A 20879-nucleotide genomic window follows, 5' to 3' on the forward strand; every position below is an offset into this window, starting at 1 on the left:
GTAGGGAGGGAGGAAGGAAGGAAGGAAGGAAGGAAGGAAGGAAGGAAGGAAGGAAGGAAATGTCTTTCTTTGAAAGATATTCAAAGACATAGGACTTTGAAAGAGTCACTGGATATGAAGAATAAATTTCAGAATTTGAAAAGAAATTTAAAATGTTTACAGATATTACTATAATGTATGCTAATTGCCTTTGTTTATCTGATTCAAGCTCAGATGGTCTCCTTCTTCCTAAAAACACTGCCACTAGATGTGCTTTGAAGACTGGGAGCAGGTGTCAGTCTGGAGTCTTACTGTCTGAGATTAGACTGCCAGAAAGTTTCCTATTTCCACATCCATCTCTCTCATCACTGTGCAGATTCTCCTGCAACATCACCATCTACGTTAATTCTTAGGAAGCAGTTAGCCAATTTCAGACTTTGACATTTTGCATTTCCCATAGATTTATTGGAATTGATGTAGAATTACTAAGGTTCTGCTATGTGGGAATCTTGAAGCATTTTTTAATGCAATGTAGGGTCTAGGGAAGTCCCTGACTCATAAAAGACGTGTTGTATGCAGAGAGCACACAGTTCTAAGGAAGAAGTCTTGTTGGTTGAGAAGAATCTAGGCATCTTCAGGGAAGATTCAGATTTTGCAGTCTGCATGATGGATGGAAATGCTTTGCTTATGTTTCTTTGCCAGATTTTTGTTCCCTTCTTGCAGGTAAAAATGAAACCAGTTTGCACCTTCTGCTGGCTACAAACCTGAATCTCTGCCCTAAGCTCCAGTACTCCTTGGTCATCCTCTTAGCTTCTGTCAAATAGTAATGGAGGTGATCACTGGGCATTTGTAACTAGGTCCTTGTCAAAAAACTCTTTGTTTTAAATGTTACTTGGGCCCTGGCTTGAAGCCCTGCCCTGCAAGGTATAGGTCCAAACCACTTCCTCAACCCTCCGATTTCTGACTCTACCCTCATGTCCCTCATTCCCAGAAGATAAGCCTTAGCTGTACCTCCTCAGAGATCAGTGTCATCCAACTTTATCTCCTTTGTTGCCTTCTTTAAAAAAATTATTTTTGTAGTTGTAGATGGAAAAAATGCCTTTGTTTTGTTTATTTATTTATTTTTATGTGGTGCTCCGGCTCGAAGCCAGTGCCTCACACATGCTAGGGAAAGGCTCTGCCCCTGGGCTACAGCCCCAGCTCCCCCTTTGTTGCCTTCTTACGTGTGTAACAGCTCAAATCACTGCCCACTTTCCATTGTAGGTTACTTTTTGAGGTAGGGCAAATATGCTTCCCGGGACTTTGGCATTATGCCTCCTGGTCATTTGTACCTTTTTCCACCTTCAGTTTCTCTTTTCACTGAATTCTTTCCTCTTCCACAAATATGTGTGAACCTCTTTTTCAACAAGCAAAATAAACACAAAACTTCCCATGATTCTGTTGTTGCTTCAGAGAGTATCCCATAACATCAACCAGAGCATCCCTTATCATCCACCCTTATCATCCTGTCAACCTTCCAGCATCCACCATCAGGTCTTCTAATCATCCCTCTCTCCCTTCTCTCATCCAGAATTAGTTGAGTGCTTTCTCTGACTTTATTTTATACATGAGAAGATTGAGTTTCAGAGAAACAATAGGACCAACCAAGTCACAAAACCAAGTTTTCTCATTTAAAGGCCTTTTACCTTTAAACTAGCTGGTAGGTCACTGTTGATTTCCCAAATGCCAAACCCAGATGATACTTTTTAATTATTATATTACTTGATCTGTATAACTTTTCAAATGGAGCATGAGTAAGAATAACAGTACTGGAGAAATTAAGGTTTTCAGTCTATGAAATGCATACATTTAAGTTTTTGGTTAGCTGGCAGATTAGAAAGGTTTTTTATTCCTCTGTGGCAGGCCCAGTAAGCTACTAACTTGTCCAATAACTACTTTTAAAACCTCAGTTTGTTTATGAGAGTTTTACTGTTCACATTGTAGGTATGCATCAAGGAAAAGAATTCAGAGTGACACCAAATGTGTTCATTAAATAACGCTGTATTCCCATTTGGATCTGTGTAGTTTTTCTAAAATAGTTCTATGTGCTCATCCAAAATCTGATGTGTTTCTGGATAAGGGGAAGATAGTTATACTAAGACCTTACATTATAAGATGTGGTTTGAAGTTTCAGAAGGTTTCAAATCTTCCTTTGCAAGTTATTGAGCAAATCCCAGAAGGACAGGGGTCCTTTTTATACTAGTGTCCCCTGTGCACAGCAAGGACAATACTCCTGATATGATATGACAGCCTGAGAAACCCTCTATTCCCCATCACAGCTGCCTGAATAACCCAGTCTTTACTAAGGTCTATTAATTTCTGCATTAGAAATACTGGGTGAAAGGTCTATTCTATTATAATGCAAATGTCCAGTTAAATGAGTCATTTGCTCCTCAGATGAATTATCTAGTACCACTTTATAGACTACTTCTGGATTGGTTTTTATAACAACAAAGCACAGAGAGAATGTGTCAGAGGGAACTTAAAGGGAAATAGTAGGCTACAATTGTCAGTGTTGTTTACATGAAGCAAAGACATTCTAAAAAGAGTCCTGATAAGGTGATGGCAGAGAGCTGGAACTCCAGGCCAAGGCTGTTTAATTAGATGCGTGATTTGGTCAGGTCTGCATCTTGATGGATAGTTTTTTCTCACATATTTTCCTCACATGTAAATGAACTCTTTACATGTCCTTTAAGGTTCGTTTTAGTGCTGACATTCTGAGGTTCTGCCAGAGGAACTGAGAAATCTGAAGAATCTCAACATTTTTTTTCTCTGTGACCAGTACAGGCATGCCAGGAGCAACCTGTGGGAGGATTTGTTGGTCTGTGGCATGGACCAGGGATCAGATTTTTGTAACCCTGGAACTTAGCTCATGACTGGTTGGAAACACTTAGTAGAGCCTAATGGAATGAGCAAATAAAGTGCTGGCAGGTGCCCTGGTAGTGTGACATAGAAAACAGAGCAAAGAGTTGGGGCAAAGAAGCCTCTTCCCTACAAGCAATTGAGAGCCACTGCTAGCTCTGTGACCAGTGGCCTGGGTTCTTTGGAGTCTTCTTCCCCTTCTAATAGAAGAAAAGGTGTGGATTTCCTTAAGGCTTTGTTGAAAGGTCAGGACTGTATGGTGAGCTGCACTCTTTGTCACCATGATTAATCAGGGATTTCCTCTAACAGTCTAGCAAGACAATGATGTATAAACCTGTACTATGGACTGGCAAAAAAAGGGTGTGTCATAGCAGTGCGTGTATATAGGCCATAGGAGGCATGTACATCATTGCGACAACAGATGGCAGTTTTGCTGTTGCTTTTGAGGACCAACTATGTGTCAGGTACTTAGTAGTTTTTATATATATATAAGGTTGGTGTGAAAATTGAGAACCCTTGAGGATAAATAATATCATTTCTACTTCAGAGTGGAAGGAACTGATATTTAAATAACTCATCTGGGGTTATGGACTCCCTTATGGATCCATGGTCTCTAAATTTACTTTTTTTTCCTTCAAGCAAAATCTCTCATTCCTAGAATTTCAAACATTACAGATTGGTCCTGTCCCTTCTTAACTTTCATACTATTGCCCCTTCTTTGCCCAGAGAAGTTACTGTGTGTGTGTGTGTGTGTGTGTGTTTTACTGAGGATTGAACCCAGGACCAGGGCTAGGATATATGCTCAGCAAGTGCTCTACCATTGTGCTATATTTCTAACACCCACCGCATTTTTAAAAATGTTGAGACAGGGCCTCTCTAAGTTGCTTATGCTGGCCTCAAACTTGCAATCCTCCTGACATAGCCTTCCAAGTAGCTGCAATTACAGGTGTGTGCATCTGTGCCCAGTTTACTTAAATGTTTTAACATGTGAAAATTCAAATAGCTGGAAGGAATAACTCCCTGGAATTTAAATCAAGATGTCCTATTATTGGATTGGAAACATTTGGTCTTATTGATATTTTCTTCTCATATTCATAGACGTTCTTTTTGTCTTTTAAGAAATTTTTGGTACAACAAAACATCAGCTTTTAAATAATAGCCTAAAGGTTATTCAAGAGCAAATAACAAAATACTGTTTCTATAAAATGAGTAAGGATAAATTAATTAATTATATGTTAATTGTACCTTCCATGTTATAGTACTAAAATATAATATAGCTATTCTATAAGTTTCTGAGATATAGGGGATTCTAATAAATAATTCTGAGAAAGAAATTTGACTCCTTAAGGACCAAGTCCCCAGTCAAAGGGAGGAGAGGCAAGTATGAGAGGGAGCAGCTTTGTTCAGTGGTAGGAAGTATTGGCTATAGAGGTGGGGTGCAGGTAATGGAGTGGTAGCAGCTTAGGAAGTCCTGGCTTCAGCCTGGTCAACTAACTAACTTTGTTCCTTCATTTTATTAATAAACATTACTTCTTTTCTGCTTTGCAATTCTTCATACCTACAGAACTAAGAAACATTAATGGTACAGAGCAAATGGTTTTTGTTTTTGTTTTTCGTTTAAAAAAAATACTTCTTAACAAGTGGGACATTGCTTGATTTCAGCAGGTGGGTGACATCCATACAGGAAATGATCTCTCATTCTCTTTTTTTTTCATGCTTGGGGTTTTGAACCCAGGGCTTCATGTATGCCAGGCAAGCACTTTACCACTGAGCCACATCCCCAGCCCTCTCATTCTCTTTTTATATTTTAATTTTTTTTTTTTTGAGACAGAGTCTCATTATATTGTCCAAGCTTGCCTTGAACTCCTCAGTTTCAAGTGATCTTCCTGCCAGGTAGCTGGGACTATAGTTGTGGGTCATTGTCTCTACCCGCCTCTTATTATTTTATTCAGTAAAACCAGCATTTCTCTAAGATCTTGTTTTAAAAAGGAGGAGGGGGACTTCTCTTAAAAATTCAGGCAGGTGCATGCCTATAATTGCAGTAGCTTGGGAGGCTGAAGCAGGAGGATCGAGAATTCAAAGCAGCCTCAGCAACTTACTGAAACACTAAGCAACTCAGTGAGATCCTGTCTCAAAATGTTAAAAAGGGCTGGGTATGTGGCTCAGTGGTTAAGTGTCTCTGGATTCATGCCCTGGGACAAAAAAAAAAAAAAAAATAGGAAAGTATGGTTTTGCATGAATATAAAATGTCAAAATTGGAAATATAGTGAGCTATACTTTGAAAAGTGGCTTACTCGGATTCATTTCTGGCATTGTCTTTCAGCTAACATGATCTTATTATTTGAATATTATATTAATTTGGAGGAAAATAATATAGAACATCTTAACAATGTTTTTTGTGTGTTTGTTATTTTTATTTTAATTTCCATATTAAAAGTAAAACAAATTTGTTAAGTTCTGTGAACAATTCCCAAGGCTCCTACCATTTTCAGATCCTTATTATCGTGCAAACCAAGGTTTAAAAATATGCAAATATTGGTACATAAATGAGAATACATATAACATGTGTAGGATGTAAAGCTTAATCACAAAGACCCTAGAATCCCAAACCAGTCTTAAAACCTAGAATATTACCAATTCATTGAAGCTGTGTGTCCCTATTCCTCAAGTTCATCCCTCTTTGCTAAATATTAACTGCTATTCTGAATTTTATAATTTGGGTTCTCTCTCTCGTGCTTTTAAAATCATATCACATACCCATACATTTAAAAGTGATCTGCTATTTAGTTTTTTTAAAAATATTTTTTCTTTATATATGACAGTGGAATACATTACAGTTCTTATTATACATATAGAGCACAATTTTTCATATCTCTGGTAGTATACAAAATATATCCACACCAATTCGTGTCTTCATACATGTACTTTGGATAATAATACAATATTTTTAATCCATGATTATAGTTACATAACTTTTTTGAAAACCAGACTTCAGCAGAGAAAATCACTTTGTGAACTTTCAATATTATTGGTATATTAATTGTATTAAGATCTTTGACTGTTAGGATAAACTAAGTAAATTTTTGGAAGGTGGACAGAATTGGAAAACAAATTTTATGTACAGAAATCATAAATGGTAAAAAGAGATATAAATATCCTTACTGTTTTTCTATTCTAGATATTTGAATGGTGGTATTTTCGCAAATACGGAACATCGTTCATTGAACAAGTCTCAGTAAGCCACTTGCGCCCCCTTCTGGGAGGGGTTGACAACAACTCCTCCAACAATTCTAACTCCAGCAATGGGGACTCAGATTCCAACAGGCAGAGTGTCTCAGGTATGGAAAACTTATTACGAGATTATTATGAATATGAGATACCAAGAATCTGTTGAGGGTTAAGCTTCAGGAAAATATGAAGTTAATTTTCTGAAGGATTTGACAAATCTCTATCAGAAAAGTAGGGTGTAAGCATTCTAGGGAAAGGAAATGTGTATGTTGTTAATTTTACTTTTTCTCCCATTTATTTTAGCTAGTGGTCATTTATTTCAGTGTACTCAACCAGAGACCAACATCATTACTGGTAGTTTCTCAAACTTTAGTGAATGGATACATTTTCTTTTATGACAATTTGTCTAACTAGATCTGATTACTCATTTGCTTAAAAGCCTTGGTTCCCATTTCATTGAATGTAAACTCCTGTCCCTGATTCCTTAGCACACACAGCATAAGCTGCTTTAATCTATCTTGCCAACTTTGGTACCTGTCACAGTCCATGCCCTTTTTCATGTGTCTACCTTGAAGCCACTTCATTTTTTGTACACACCATGTTTCCCATGATCCTGTGCCTAGAATGTTTTTTTCCTGGGTTGGTTCACCCATCACTGTCCATCAGCTGTCACACCTCCTATGAAGCTTTATCTGCTAGGTGTACACTTTCTACTTTTATTCATCCTTCATATTTTTTCCTTTAGTAGCACTTGTCAGACTGCATTGTAATTTTTAAGATGTTCTAATATCTTTAGCATTTGCACAGCATCTATTATATCTTTGCACTTCAATGAGAAGATAAGAGGATCTGTGCTTTCTCTGCTTGTAAAACAAGAGGGAAGAATACAACTCTGAACTGAGTCTCTTCATTGACTCTGTAAACATTTCCTAAGTACTTTGTAAGAACCTTTCTTTGTATTGGCTCTTTCGAATACTATGAAAAGTCAGTCCTTGTCCCAGTGGAACACTCTGCCTATTGAAGAAAACAAAGCCATAAGTGCTCTGATTGTAAGAGGGAAGCATACAGTGCTGTAGAAGACAAGGAGGCCCCGGACCAAACTGGGAGAAGGAGATTGCTTCTTGAAGGCAAAGACACCAATTCTGAGACCTGAAGGATAAAGAAGTTGAAGAGTTAGACTAGATTTTTTTTCATTCTCTGTTCAACAGCTCAATCCACATTTCATAACTGTCTAGCCATTGAGGAACATTGTACATATATTTTGTTGCCAATGTTGATTCAATACTCTTTTTAATAGACTCTTTGAATGGTGGTATTTTGACACCTGAGAGGTACTAGGAAGCTTTCGGTACACATTATTTCATTCCAAAGGATACATGTGTGGGCGTTGGCACCACCCAGGTAACAAAATTCTTTGGGACTTTGTAAACTCATCTACTTTGTGAAAGAAAGGGAAAGAGACCTGAGCAAAGTAAACTATTACTTTAACAGCTGCTCTAATAAATGTGGCTTGTTTTTCTAATGAGGAATCTAGATCTTTCAGTCATAATCATCATAAGCAGTTGTGGATAATCACTACCACTGTTCATCTGCTGTGAATGCCCCACGGATTAAAGGTGCTGTTGTCTGACTCAAGTTTCTGTACACTTTGAGTGACACAGAACATTGCAGAAAATTATCACATTGAAAAAGAAAACATCCTTATTTAAGGCATTCTTTATAGTGAATACATTTGTGAATACATTTATATTTTCATTTAAGTCCTTCCTTTCTCTTTAGCCAGTTTAAATCTTTAGATATTCCTTAATGTAATAAAGAGTTCATACTCTTCTTGTTACCACTATAATTTCACTCTCTTTCTTAGTAGATGCCTTGATTAAACTTATTCATTATGTTAATCTCAGTGCTATTCTTCATAAAGGAGAACCTAAGCCCTTTTGAAAAATATATTCAGCCAGGCGCCTGTATTCCCAAGTCATTGGGAAGATCATTATTGGTACCTATGAATTCTAGACCACTGAGCAGCCCAGTCTCAAAAATAAAACAAAAAGATTTTAAAAATGTATTCAATAATAACTGTGGGAATTCTCAGTTTTATTTGTATCTAGTCTGTATCTGGCAAGAATGAACTTTTGATTATCACTCAATTACATTATTATTTATTGAGTGCCTACAATTCATTTCATATTTCCATTAATTTCTTGTATAATAGAGTATTGGTGATCTGATTTTATAATGATATTTAAATAATTACTTTCAAAAAATGAGAATTTCCTTGTCTAAGTATGTTTTGGGCTCAGTCTTCCCACCTCTTGATGTTTGGGTTACTAATATTTGTCTAATACTATCTAACATTTGTCTAACAAAGTTAACATTTATTAATGTGTTCCTTTGCTTTATTTAGTTTAGAAGTAAACTGCTCTTTTTCTTTCAAATGTATAGTCTCTGATAAACCCTGCTGATACATCTTTCTATCATACCGTGTTTCTCATTGCCTTTTCTTAATTCAGTGCTGTTTATGAGCTGATGATGCATAGGGATTTAAAATGTGGACGACTGCTCTGTCTGAAGGGAAGGGATTCTTGCAGCATAATAACATTATGAATTGAGATTTATGTAGGCATCTATTTGATAATTTACCTTTTTCTCAAATAAGTTGCCATGAAGACAAAGATCTGCAGCATTCACCTTCTTCCAGATGCTGGGAAAAAGTACAAGGTGCTCTAGCACTTAAGCATCCTTGCCAAAGTCAAGTTTAAGTCCTCAGAAATACTTTAATAGCATTTTGGAAAGAATTGGATCTTAGGACAAACTGTGATATAGTCATTTGGCTTCCTATCGCAAATTATCTCATTTTAATCTTACTTAATTTTCATAAGATAGATATTTTAAATTCTAAATATTCGAATGATTCTGAATTCTAAATAATTCTAATCCACATAAATATGTATATTCTGAATTTTAAATTAATTATATCACTAGAGGCAGTTCCAGCACTGATATAATAAAGGTAATAAATCAAAGCAATGGATATGAAGAAACTTCTATATAGAGAAAAAATACATATTAAGCTCTTCATAGATATGTATTTTTTTCTCTCCATAGAAGTTTCTTCATTAAGTTCTTCATAGATCCTAAACTGTCATAACAACAGAATGAACGATTTTTCTCCCTAGGAAGCCATGTAGTTCCAATAATAACCAACACTCTTGGTACCTGCTATCAGCTTTACATGGTATTATTTCACTTAATCCTTACAACAACCCCATTAAGCAGGTCCTGTAATTATCTCCATTTTTTGCTTCGGGAAGCTGAAATCATGGGCCCAAAGTCACATGACTTATATCCTGGACAGTCTTTCTTCAGAATCCAGGTTCTTAAACTGAAAAATTTAAGTAACCCTCTCCACACCCTCCTGGGTATAAAAGTGAGGTTTAATGTAACTATTAAGCAAGTAAAATCATGTTATTAAAGCCCTGTACTATAATGCATGACATTATTTCTGAAATGACATGGACCTAATGTTTAAAAACAAATTTTTTTTTAGTTGTAGACGGACAAAATACCTCTTGTTTGTTTGTTTATTTATTCATTCATGGTGCTGAGGGGCTAACCTAGTGCCTCTTACATTCTATGTAAACACTCTAGCACTGAGCTATAACCCCAGCCTGGACCTGACTTATCTTTAAAAAGAGCTCAGTGGCCAATGGTTGACAGCATAGCCTCTGAGGTCATACAGATGTGGCCCTAATCCTGGCTCCATCACTTTCACAGTGAGTGATCTTGGTCATGTCATTTAACATATCTAAGCCTGAGTATCTCAATATGGAAACATGGGAATAAATAATATCTACATCATAAATGTAGTTTGAAAATAAAATGAAGCCCATGCAGAAGTATCAAGTCAGAGGACAGCTGTTTGGCAGTGTCTCCTGGATGAACTGAGTTCTCTGTGAACGTGATGAAGGAAAATGCCACAAGCACATGAGGATGTATCTGCGGGGTCAGCTGGGCTTATTTGCTAGCTCAGTCACTCTTTTACATCCATGTATTTGAATCTTGCATTTCAAATATTTCCCTCTGCAAAATTGCAGATTGCCATGTGTCAATGACCTTTGGGATTGTTCTTTAGTAATCTCAATGAAGACAAACTCAATTTGTACTAGACAAAATTTATCACATTTGTTGAAAATAATTGTCTTTGCCAATGCTGATTAAAGCTTTCCAAAATCTTTGCCAATAAAATTTATGTTTTATTATAGATTAGATTTTTAGCTAAGTGGTAAAGATCCTAAATAGTTTTAGCTGCTGGCAAATTTTTATTTAATGAACTTATTTCACAATTTCCACATTATTAGAGTGGATTGACTTAGGTCAGAAATGATCAGTGAGAAATATATGACAGATAAAATTAAAGATTTAACCATCTTGGTAATATTCTTGAAGAAAGTAATATGCTATCTTGAATAAAGTAGGTCAATAAAAATGGGCTCAAATTTGTATTTACTTACACCCTTGCTTATTTCATTAAAGAATTTGAAATAGTAACATATTTTGTTGAATTGAAAGCTATCTATATGTTACTTTGTGCCTTTAGTTCTAATCATTTTTTCAAAATGATTATTTTGAAATGTGAAATATTTAAAACAATTTTCTTTAAAAATGAAGACTTTTGCTCTTAAGGATTTCTTATAATTGATCTGTATGATACAAAGGATTGGGTATTCATGTCTGAGGTACTAGAAGCTAATGAATACAGGCATAATCACATGCCATAAATTAACTTGGGTTAATTTGAGGATTGGAGTACATCCAATGATATTGTACTTTAGAACTAAAATGCTTAACAGTATTATTGAAGTGACTAACATTTGCCCAGAGGAGTTTTCAAAACTATTCCTCTAATGGAAAATTTAATTAGGAAGTCACAGGATTTTCAAATATGGTGTTTCAGGTTGACAGTTTTATTGCTTATCATAGGTAAAAGTTGAGGAGTCTGGACATCAGGCATTTTCAACTTATTTGCTGTGGACCTTGGGGATACTATCTGGCTTTTCAGTATTTACTTTTGTAAAAGGGGTCTAACATATGCCTCTTACTAATTTGGGTAAAGGGTAAACATGACTTGTATTTTAAGCCCTTTTGTAGAAAGGATCAACACAATTAAGCTTATAACTCTAACAAAAATTACTACTACTGCTGTTTATAATATTGTCAGATTTGAGATTTGGGGGAAAAAAGTGGTCAGTTTTTATTATAAGAAATCTTTCTTTAGTCCCACTCATGGAGTCCCCTTCTCCTCTTTTCCTCTTTATTTTGCTCTTGTTTCTACACATGAGAAAAAAACATTTGACTCTTGACTATCTGGGTCTGGCCTATTTCACTTGGATGATGTTCACCAGGTCCATCCACTTACCAGCAAATGCCAAAATTTCATTCTTTTTCATGGCTGAGTGAAACTCCATTGTGTATAGATACCATATTTTCTTTATCCATTCAGTGGAGTAGCTGAAGGGGATTGAGGGCAAGGGAGGAGGTACAGGAAGAAGGAGGAACTGCAGAATGAAATTGAGCAAATTATGTTATGTATGTATATGGGTATACCACAGTTAATTTCATTTTATGTGTGTCTATAAAATACCAATTTAAAAAAAAATAAATAGAAGGAAGAGCAATGGAATAGAGGAAGGGAAATGGGGGAGGGAGGAGAGGAAGTAAGAGGAGTACTTGGGACTGAAATGAAGCAAATTATATTCCATGATTTTCAAAATGAATCTCACTATTATGTATAACTATAATGAACTAAAAAAGATATGAAAAAAGGAAATCTTCCTATGCTAGAATTAGTATTTTATGTGTTTTAAAGCTGAAGGAATGGGAGCTCTCTATCATTTATTTTTATTTTAGAAAATGTTTCAGAGTCAAGTTGGACATAGAAAATTAGTTTTTTTTTTCCATGTGATTAAAAGTCCTATGACTTTGAGCCTTTTGTCTTTTTTGAGAATTGATTTCCTCTTTTTCTTGAGGACAATGACAAAGAGGAAAGTCTGTTGTTCTTTCAGAAAACTTAGTGCTTTTATAGAGCTTCTTTTGGTGGGATGCCAGGTAGTGGCTCAGTACCCTTTGTACTTTCCTGCCCAGGCTAGATGCAGATACAGTCATAAGCTGTATCTGCATTTTTTTTTTAAATACTGGGGATTTACCCCAGGGAGTGCTCTACCATTGAGCTACACCCCAAGCCTTTTCTTATTTTTTATTTTGGAACAGGGTAACACTTAGCTGCTGAGGCTGGCCTCAACTTGTCCCCCTCCTGCCTCAGCCTCACTTCCTAGGATTACAGTCGGGCACCACCACACCTGGCTATAGCTGTTTTTGCAAGTCAGGGCCTAGTGCAAATGTTAATGCATAAAGAATAAGAAAGTATGAAGTAAGTATGATTGAAGTGAAAAGTTTTAGTAGGAATTAACCCTGCTAAGTAAGTCTTTTCCTGCAAGCTTGCTTTTAGAAGTCCTTAATCATACTAAGAATTATTTTTAGATGTTCTTTCTCTCCCACTCCAAAACTTACATGTGTCCTACTTTGAGAAAGGAATGAATCTGCTCTGTAGACATTGGAAACTAAACAGGTGCTATTTCAATGCTTGCTCGTTTATCTCTCTTGAATTGTATTCTTGCATGCATATTGTGGTCACACATTTCTGCCAACAGTTGTGGGTAGAGATTGTACTATGGACGTTGCAGATGGAACTGTGGAAAGCATGTTTTTGTGTCAGGGGCTTATTTATAACTAAACTATTAATGACATTAGTAAGCCCTTGTTGGGGTCCCAACCAACATTTATTGCTTTCCAAGGGCACTGAAAATGTGCATGTTAATGGAAAATTGGAGAATGTAAAATTTCTTTTGGAGATAAAATTCTAAATCTGATTTTACATAAGGAATTCATTTCTCAAAGTACATATAAGATAAGAAACAGGACCTCATGTGGAAAAACTCTTCCTGTTTGGAGATCTGAGTTTAATTTCTTCTCTTAAATCTTCATACTTTAATATGTTTGGCATTTACACCCTTCGTCCGTATCACTAAACCACATCAGACAGCCTTATATTTATGTGGCATGTTCCCTAGACTGATTCCAGACTAAGAGCTTTTGTAATAAAGATAAGATGATGGAACAGAACAACAAAGAAGATGCACTGGTCTAATTTAAAGCAAAACTTTGATCTATGTTCATATATGACCTCTAGATTGCTTGTTTCTTAAAAGAAAGTAACCTGTCCTGCATCTTCAATTTAAAGGTTTTAATTTGTGAAGATATTTCTTATGTACTACATTATGTATATTTTCTTAACATTGAACAGAGTATATCTGTTTCAGCTATTTATATCTTCATTTCTAAGTTTCAGGGACAGTTAAAAAACTGCATACAGGATACACATGACACCAATGTCAACAAGGATTTTTTGAAGTTCAGTTCTCTAACAAGAAGTCATGAAAGCAGTATTTCATAATGTTTGCTGCACCCCCTGCTGGCCACACAATGGTACTTCCTAAATAAAAATAATGTCTACATGCTGCTCAGTGAACACTTTAAATACACACACACACACACACACACACACACACACAGAGTTTATCTTTAGAATTATTTTTGTTTAGAAATACTTTAAATTTAATCCGATATATAATAGATTTGAAACTTTAATTGAAGATAATTTTCTTTCTAATTTGCCAAATATTGTTTGAACAGTGTTTATCCTTCTAGGCTGTATAATAATGTATTTGTTTGCCATAGTCCATTTTACTGATATTTCAATGAAATTCAATAGGGAGGAATCATCTTCCCACATATCCCTATTTTTCTATTGTGAGCATCCTTGTACATACATCCCTGGGTATGTTTACTATATGCTGACCACAAACTTAAAATACTTGTGAGGCTTTGAGATGAGCAATTTGAATCATGAAAGAGTTTTTCTGAGGAAAGGTTGGCAGTGGTGAGGTCCAAAGAGTTACAGCAGCCAGGACAGAGATCATGTTGTTTGGCTCACCAGTGTGTCTCCAGCCATGATCTGGAGTCAGTGTGTTCATGACCCCTTTGTGAGACTGTATGTTTGAAGAAAAAAATAAGTATTTAAGGGAAACATAATTTTGTATTTAGTGCCACACAAACTGACAGCCAACAAATCTCAGTTTTTCAAGAGCAAAATTCAGAGATACTGCACCAAGTGAGGAAATATAATTTCCTAAATGGCAGGTTAGTCTAAATGATAAAAAATTTAGGGTCATTACTTAAAAACATTAAGCAAATTTAAAGTGGGATCCTGCCTGATTTAAAGGTAAATGCATCTTCTTTAAATGAAAGCACATGTTTCTGTTATGTGTATACCCTTCATTCGCTATTTTAAAAAATATTTATTGAGATGATACTGCTTTATGCCCTGTCATTATCACACTGTATTGTAGTTGATGTTTTACTCAATAACCCCTTGGTGCTCACATCAATGTCCATGGGATAGATGAAAGGTCAATGTTGGATGTGAAGGACTGAGGATAGAACTCTAAGTAATCACCATGTGGTCTTTAATGTTCTTTAGATTTCTGCAGTAATTTTGTGTGCATATGTCTTTGGGTGTGTTTTTCATTAATTTTCACACACAGAGACACACAGACACACAGATATTTTTATTTTCTAATAAACCATATTCATCCAAAGAAATATATTATTATGGATCAGTAGAAAGTCTTAATCACCGGGTGTTTTAAAAAATTGGAGCTTAGTAGTCACACACTTACTGTCTTGAAGCTCCTGATTGATTTTCTAAGTCAAAGCCCTGTAGTTATAAGTTTCTGTGGTCCTTGACCAAGAGGTGCAATCTCTTAGTAGCTAACAACAAAGATATTACAGTTATGATTAGCATGTGTATCTGAGTAAGTAAATGATATTAAAATGCTTTAAAATGATTTCTTTTTACAGCATTTTCCCTAAATAGTCATAATTTCATTAATTTTCTTACTTTCCAGGAAGGCAAAGCAAACTGGTGAATTGTCATGAAATCTCAATTAGGAGTTTAAAGCTCTGTGTGTTATATTTTAGAGTTGACATTTAGTTTGTAATGTGTGATGTTATTGTGAGACATATTTTAGAACAAGAGAAAGGCATGTTACTTCTTCCTGTACTTTTAGCTTATAATTTTAGAAATAATTTCATAGAATCTGTTTAGGTTTCTCAAAATAACTATAGAAATCATGAACTAGATGATTTTGTCAAGTACTTTCATTTGCAAATGAGGAAGTTTGGACCCAGAAAGATTAGGTGAAACTTGCCTAAGCCACATTTTCTGATTAACCTGTCAGAATTTTTCTACATAGCTTCCCTGTAAAGGATAGAAAATAAAATTATCTTATCAAATGACCAGGAAGGGTGTTTTGTCAAGTTAATTAGCTTGTAATGTCACTGAACTTATGTGTAACATTTTCATATTTCTCTTTGTTTCAGAATGCAAAGTATGGAGAAATCCACTAAATTTATTTAGGGGTGCTGAATATAATCGGTAAGCATTTTGACAGCTTGGGAAACAAATGAGTCTGGTTCAGAGAGGAAAGACAGCAGCAAATGTTTTTACTGGTTCATTTAGGGGTCATGTTACAGTGTTTAGTGCTTCCGTTTTTAAAAAAAATATTAAAATGTTTTGATTTTTCTGTTTCATAATTAGGTTAGCACAGGATTTGAGATGATGTACAAAATTGTATTGTTTTGTATATTGTCTACTACAGTCATTCATTTCAGTATTATACTATACAATCAAAACATTTTTAAGCTTACCTGGAACATGGGTATAAAGATACCAGACAGGTTATGTTGGAATTTAATTTAGTGAAGTAAATTAGGCAAATCAGAATTTTCGTAGCTTTGGGGAAATGTCTATTCATAATACTAATTAGGGAAGGTTTTCAATAGCAAGGACTAATAAAATTTTGAGGCAAAAATAGAGAGGGAAATGTTTGCTTCTTTTCTGCTATATAATTCCTGAAGGAAGAACAAGATGATTTAAATTGTTTTTAAAAAATTTTCATTAGCAAAGCCATTTAATTTAAATCATAACAAGTTAATGGTTTATATTTCAACTCCTCTGCAGCTTACTATTTTATAGGTCTTGCTTTCTTCCCTCAGAACTGTCTGGCTATCTTCCTTCCTCTTTACAGGTACACCTGGGTAACAGGACGAGAGCCTCTGACTTACTATGACATGAATCTTTCTGCGCAAGACCATCAGACGTTCTTTACTTGTGACTCGGACCATCTGCGTCCTGCAGATGCAAGTATGGAAAATTCTTCAGATAGTCACTGGGAGGGAGGGTTTTTCAGCTTGTTTAAGAACCATAGTTTCTGCTTTTAGAATATCTGCTCTATAAAAGCCCAATAAATAAAATATTAAATTGCTGATTGACAGTAGAACCTAGAATTCTAATGCTTAAAGCTTTATCTACAATGAAGTATCAATGTAGAAATGAGGCTTATTATAATTTAGAACATGATTTTTAAAAAATATATCAAAGTTGGATGGATAAATTTTGAAAACATGTAAATCTTACCTGAAGCTAATAAAATTCATGGTTGAGATGGAATGGTCATATTGCCTTGATGATATTCTAACTAGAAGTTGGGATTCATGGAATCTAAATGATTAATGAATACATTTTAGTAACTTAAATGCCTATTTAAGTCCCCTAATTTTGAGTGGGGATGTGGCCTTGCCTACTAGAGTCTGTATGTGTTTTCCTTCCTAGAGAGACTTGGTTAAGCATGTATTTTACACTGCTTAAGTTACAAATAATCCTGCTGATATAATTTGTATTGCTAAGCTTAGTCAAAGTAAATAGGTGAACAAGAGCTTCTTAAACAGAAAGTTCTATATGTCCTTAAAAAAACTGACTTATAGAATACAAATTTATCAAACAAATTAAGGAAGGAGATGATTATTCTTTGTTCTTTAGTTACTCTTTGCCATGGTGGAACATCATAGTATAAAGGTTACCAAGCATTAAGCTTCTTACAATATAGTCACATACTGCTTTGACATATAGAAACTAGATTTGCAGACAAAATTGAGGAATAAATACACATGTTAAGCAAAAGCCTAATGCACTTCTTACTGACCCAACTCCTAATTCTTCAAATGGTTTCAGAATGTTCTAATATCTAGATCCTGTAGCAAGTATGTAGGAAAATGACAGATAGAAGTTATTTTGCATCTAAGTAGAATGAAGAAATGAGTAGCAATGGACATTTTAAAATATGTAAAATCATATGTATTCTCTTAACAAGAAATTATATTAATATGCAAAAGAAATAAAATCTGTTAGGATGCCTTTTCTTGATTTTTTCAGTCTATAAGATTTAGTTTTACAGTTATATGAACACACAAAAAAAGTTCAGTATCAGCAATGAAATAGAAAATTAGAATATATTTGTGTGACTTTGTAAATTTGGGCTGACCCTATTGGTAATGAAAGTCTCTTGTAACTTTAAGCTGAAAGCTATTAATTTTTATGTTGTTCTGCATTGAATCTTCCTCATTATATGTACTGGGTGACTTGCTTTTTTTCCTCTTTCTCTAACATAGTAATGCAGAAAGCCTGGAGAGAGAGAAACCCCCAAGCTAGGATTTCTGCAGCCCATGAAGCCTTGGAGATAAATGAGTAAGTGGAGGGAAAATCTTGCTGTTAAAGAGGAACTTTCATCTTTTGCTTAATATATTTGGTTCCCATTGATGGGATGCTTCCATTAAACTATATATGACATTGGAGGATTATTTGGGGGATATTATTTTATAAAGTTTTCTTTTTATGAAGGATAGCCATGTGGAGGTGGTTTTAATCATTTTAGAGAGCAGTGTAGTAGCTTTGTTTTAGGACCCTAAATTAAATCCTTTTAGGGATGTTGTGACCAGATAAAATAAATACAGTTCTTTACATGTCTAAAATATTTTGAAAGGGAAATTTTTCCAGATGTAGAATGCTTCTCTGTACTATCACATTTTCCAGGTAGGACTTCCAGTAGTGGGGAGACATAATAAAGTCATAAGGTGAAAAAAATAACATTAAAATTATTTTACAATCAAGGCAAAAGATAAGAGGAAATGCTGTCCTTGGTATTGTTTAACATGCTATGGGTTACCAAGGAAGGCTGGGAAATCTCTTCTGGAGATCTCAGAAAATGAGAAAGATTCTTAAAGTGAGAGTCATAAAAACTTAGGGTTGGCAAAGACCTTAAAGGTCACTTAGCTCAACCACCCATCTGGTGCTTGAATCACCTCGAGATTATCCTTGCCAAGTGGTCATTGTTAAACTATTTTATGATTTTTCTGAAAAAGGTTACAGAATCTTCTCCAGAGGTCTTAAAGAGAAAAGAAAAATAGATTCACTTGAGACTTGGGAATTCTGCCATTGTAATCAGTTGATCTAGATGGTTTCTGGTTCTGTCATGCAACATATTTACTTTCCACTTTCTTGTCATCTACAAATTTGATATGCCTGCCTTCTGTATTTCATCATGTTTCTGAGCAAACTATCAGGGCCAAGAGTAGAACCCTGTGACATGACATATAGAAACTATGTTGTAGGTCTATATCTTCATGAGTCACCATTCTTGGTATTATTCAAATGATTACTGAGCCACCCAGTTATACTGTGATTCAGCCCATATTTTCCATTTGCTCTTAATGCCAGTTGTAGCTGTAGATCTTTAATTCATAATAAATCTACTACAAAAAACTATGTTAGAACAACTTATTTATTCTTAGGGAATTTAAGCTGGCTTCGAGTAGCTACTGCTTTCTTTTTAATGTGCTTGGAGACCATCTCTTTAATAATGAGAATATTGTTCCAAATTACTTCTCTGTAGTTTGGGAAGTAAGCCTTCTTCCCCTTTTTGAAAAGCTATGCTACATTTGTCATCTCATCTTAGAGTGCCTCTCCATTCTTTGTGATTTCTATCCTATGGAGCTATCCATAGGGAGCAATTCCATGGCCTGCCTGCAAGGTCTGTTGGTTTCCTGGGATTCATCCATCCCAATACAGAAGTTTGTTCAGATGGATCAGTTATTTGCTATCTTACATCTTTTTACTCATTTTAGAGTTTAATTTCTTTCCCCCTTTTCAGTCTGAAAAACATTCTCCTTGATAGAGAAGCCAGGTGCAAGATGGGAGGGAGAGAGTGTCTGCTTTCTCTTTGGTATCTACTGCTGTTAAGCATGAACTTTCTCTGTGTTGCTGGTGGTGTTTGTCTTTTTCTGTTGCTTTTTGTTGTGGTTTTGGAGAAGTGGGGATGGAGATGGGGCCTTAAATCTAATTTTAAAGTAGGGAATAGATAATTGTATTAGTTATTTTAAAACTGTTTTTATGGTTTTGTGTGTGTGTGTGTGTGTGTGTGTGTGTTAGTGGTTTGTTCATTTGTGTTTTTTGTCTTTTTATTTGGTGGGGGCAAAGCCTCAGATAATTTGGAGTTTTAGCACTCCTGATTTTATTCTTATGAATTCACTCCACTCTCTTGCAACCCTTCATTACATGCCCTCTTTCCATCTTTTTTTTTTACATATCCTTTAAAAACTCTGACCTGGGAGACATCTCTGTGAAGCTGTGTTTTGGTTACTTATTTGCCACCCCTTTCTTCCCGAGAGTCATTGGTGATTGTAGTTATATAGTTTTACATTTGGAAGCTGCTTAATCCTCTTAAACCATTTTTCCTTCTGAGTCTCATGCCATTAAGTCATGCCTCTTTTCTTTGAATTTTTTGAAGTCTACCTCCCCCTCTTTGATTACCCTGAACTCCAAAATGACGTAGTAACTCTCTCTGAATGTTCCTATGGATTTCCATTTCACCAACTATTTTTTTCTTCTTGGTCAGAATTAGGTCCAGAGTTGAAGTTCCCCTAATTGCTTCCTCTACCATCTGGGAGATAAAATTGTTACCAAAGTAAGTCAAGAACCTGTCGGGTGCCCTACTTCTAACCAAATGAGACTTCTAGCAGACATCTGGATGGTTGACACCCCCATCACCACACTTTCTTGCTTCTGTTTGTGTATTGTGTTGTGACCAGGACGCATCATCTACCTCTTCCATTGAGCTGAGCAGTCTGTTCTGTACTCCCCAACCATTAGCACTTTATTGCTCTCTCCTTTTTCCTTCACTCACAAGCTCTTAGCATGTTTCTACCCCAAACTCATGAGTTTCCACATAGATGTATGTTTCTTGGCCAGTAGTTCTACTCTGCCTCTCCTCCTAAGAATACTGTTTGAAATATAAATATGAGAAGCAATCAAGCTAGCCCCAACCATTCTTGAGTTCCCATCCCACCCACTGCAGCCTTAGACCTAATTCCTCCGATGCTCTATCTACCACTCAGTATTATAAGCTCAATTTTCACTTCATTACCCTTGACCCATATTTACATGTCGGCATCTGAAGCCTTAAGTATATCCTCTGATGCCTGCCCCAGTTGTTTTCTCCAGTGAATCACTGGACAGTTTCAGCATCATTCCTGTTCTTTCTCAGTCATATATGCTGCCCTCCATAGTAACTGGTTATCCAGCTTTTTTTTTTAAATCCCCTTGGGCGTTTTTTTCCGCCTACCTCACCACATTCAGTTTAAAACCAACTTAATAGTTCCTGCCTGAAAGTAGAGGGGTTGACTAAGGAACTTATCTGACCCATCCTTAAGACTGAGATTAACTAGTGACCCCAAACCTTACATTAGCTGTTAAGTTCAGG

At 35.6% G+C, this 20879-nt stretch overlaps 1 protein-coding gene across 8 annotated transcripts in view; it reads left to right on the top strand.

Annotated features, from left to right (window-relative positions):
- St7 (suppression of tumorigenicity 7) overlaps positions 1-20879 on the top strand; it is a 250355-nt gene that overhangs the window by 133449 nt on the left and 96027 nt on the right. For 4 of the 8 annotated variants that reach the window (XM_048786023.1, XM_048786024.1, XM_015488272.2 and 1 more), the window contains 5 exons: positions 6059-6218; positions 15607-15661; positions 16314-16429; positions 17734-17809; positions 20016-20084. In XM_048786023.1, coding sequence (XP_048641980.1) covers positions 6059-6218; positions 15607-15661; positions 16314-16429; positions 17734-17809; positions 20016-20084 — 476 coding nt within the window. The remainder of the gene's footprint in view (positions 1-6058; positions 6219-15606; positions 15662-16313; positions 16430-17733; positions 17810-20015; positions 20085-20879) is intronic. The other 4 variants (XM_048786026.1, XM_015488273.2, XM_048786027.1 and 1 more) reach the window with 1 other exon arrangement.

Source organism: Marmota marmota, unplaced genomic scaffold (assembly GCF_001458135.2).
Source record: "Marmota marmota marmota unplaced genomic scaffold, marMar, whole genome shotgun sequence".
Lineage (NCBI taxonomy): Eukaryota > Metazoa > Chordata > Mammalia > Rodentia > Sciuridae > Marmota > Marmota marmota.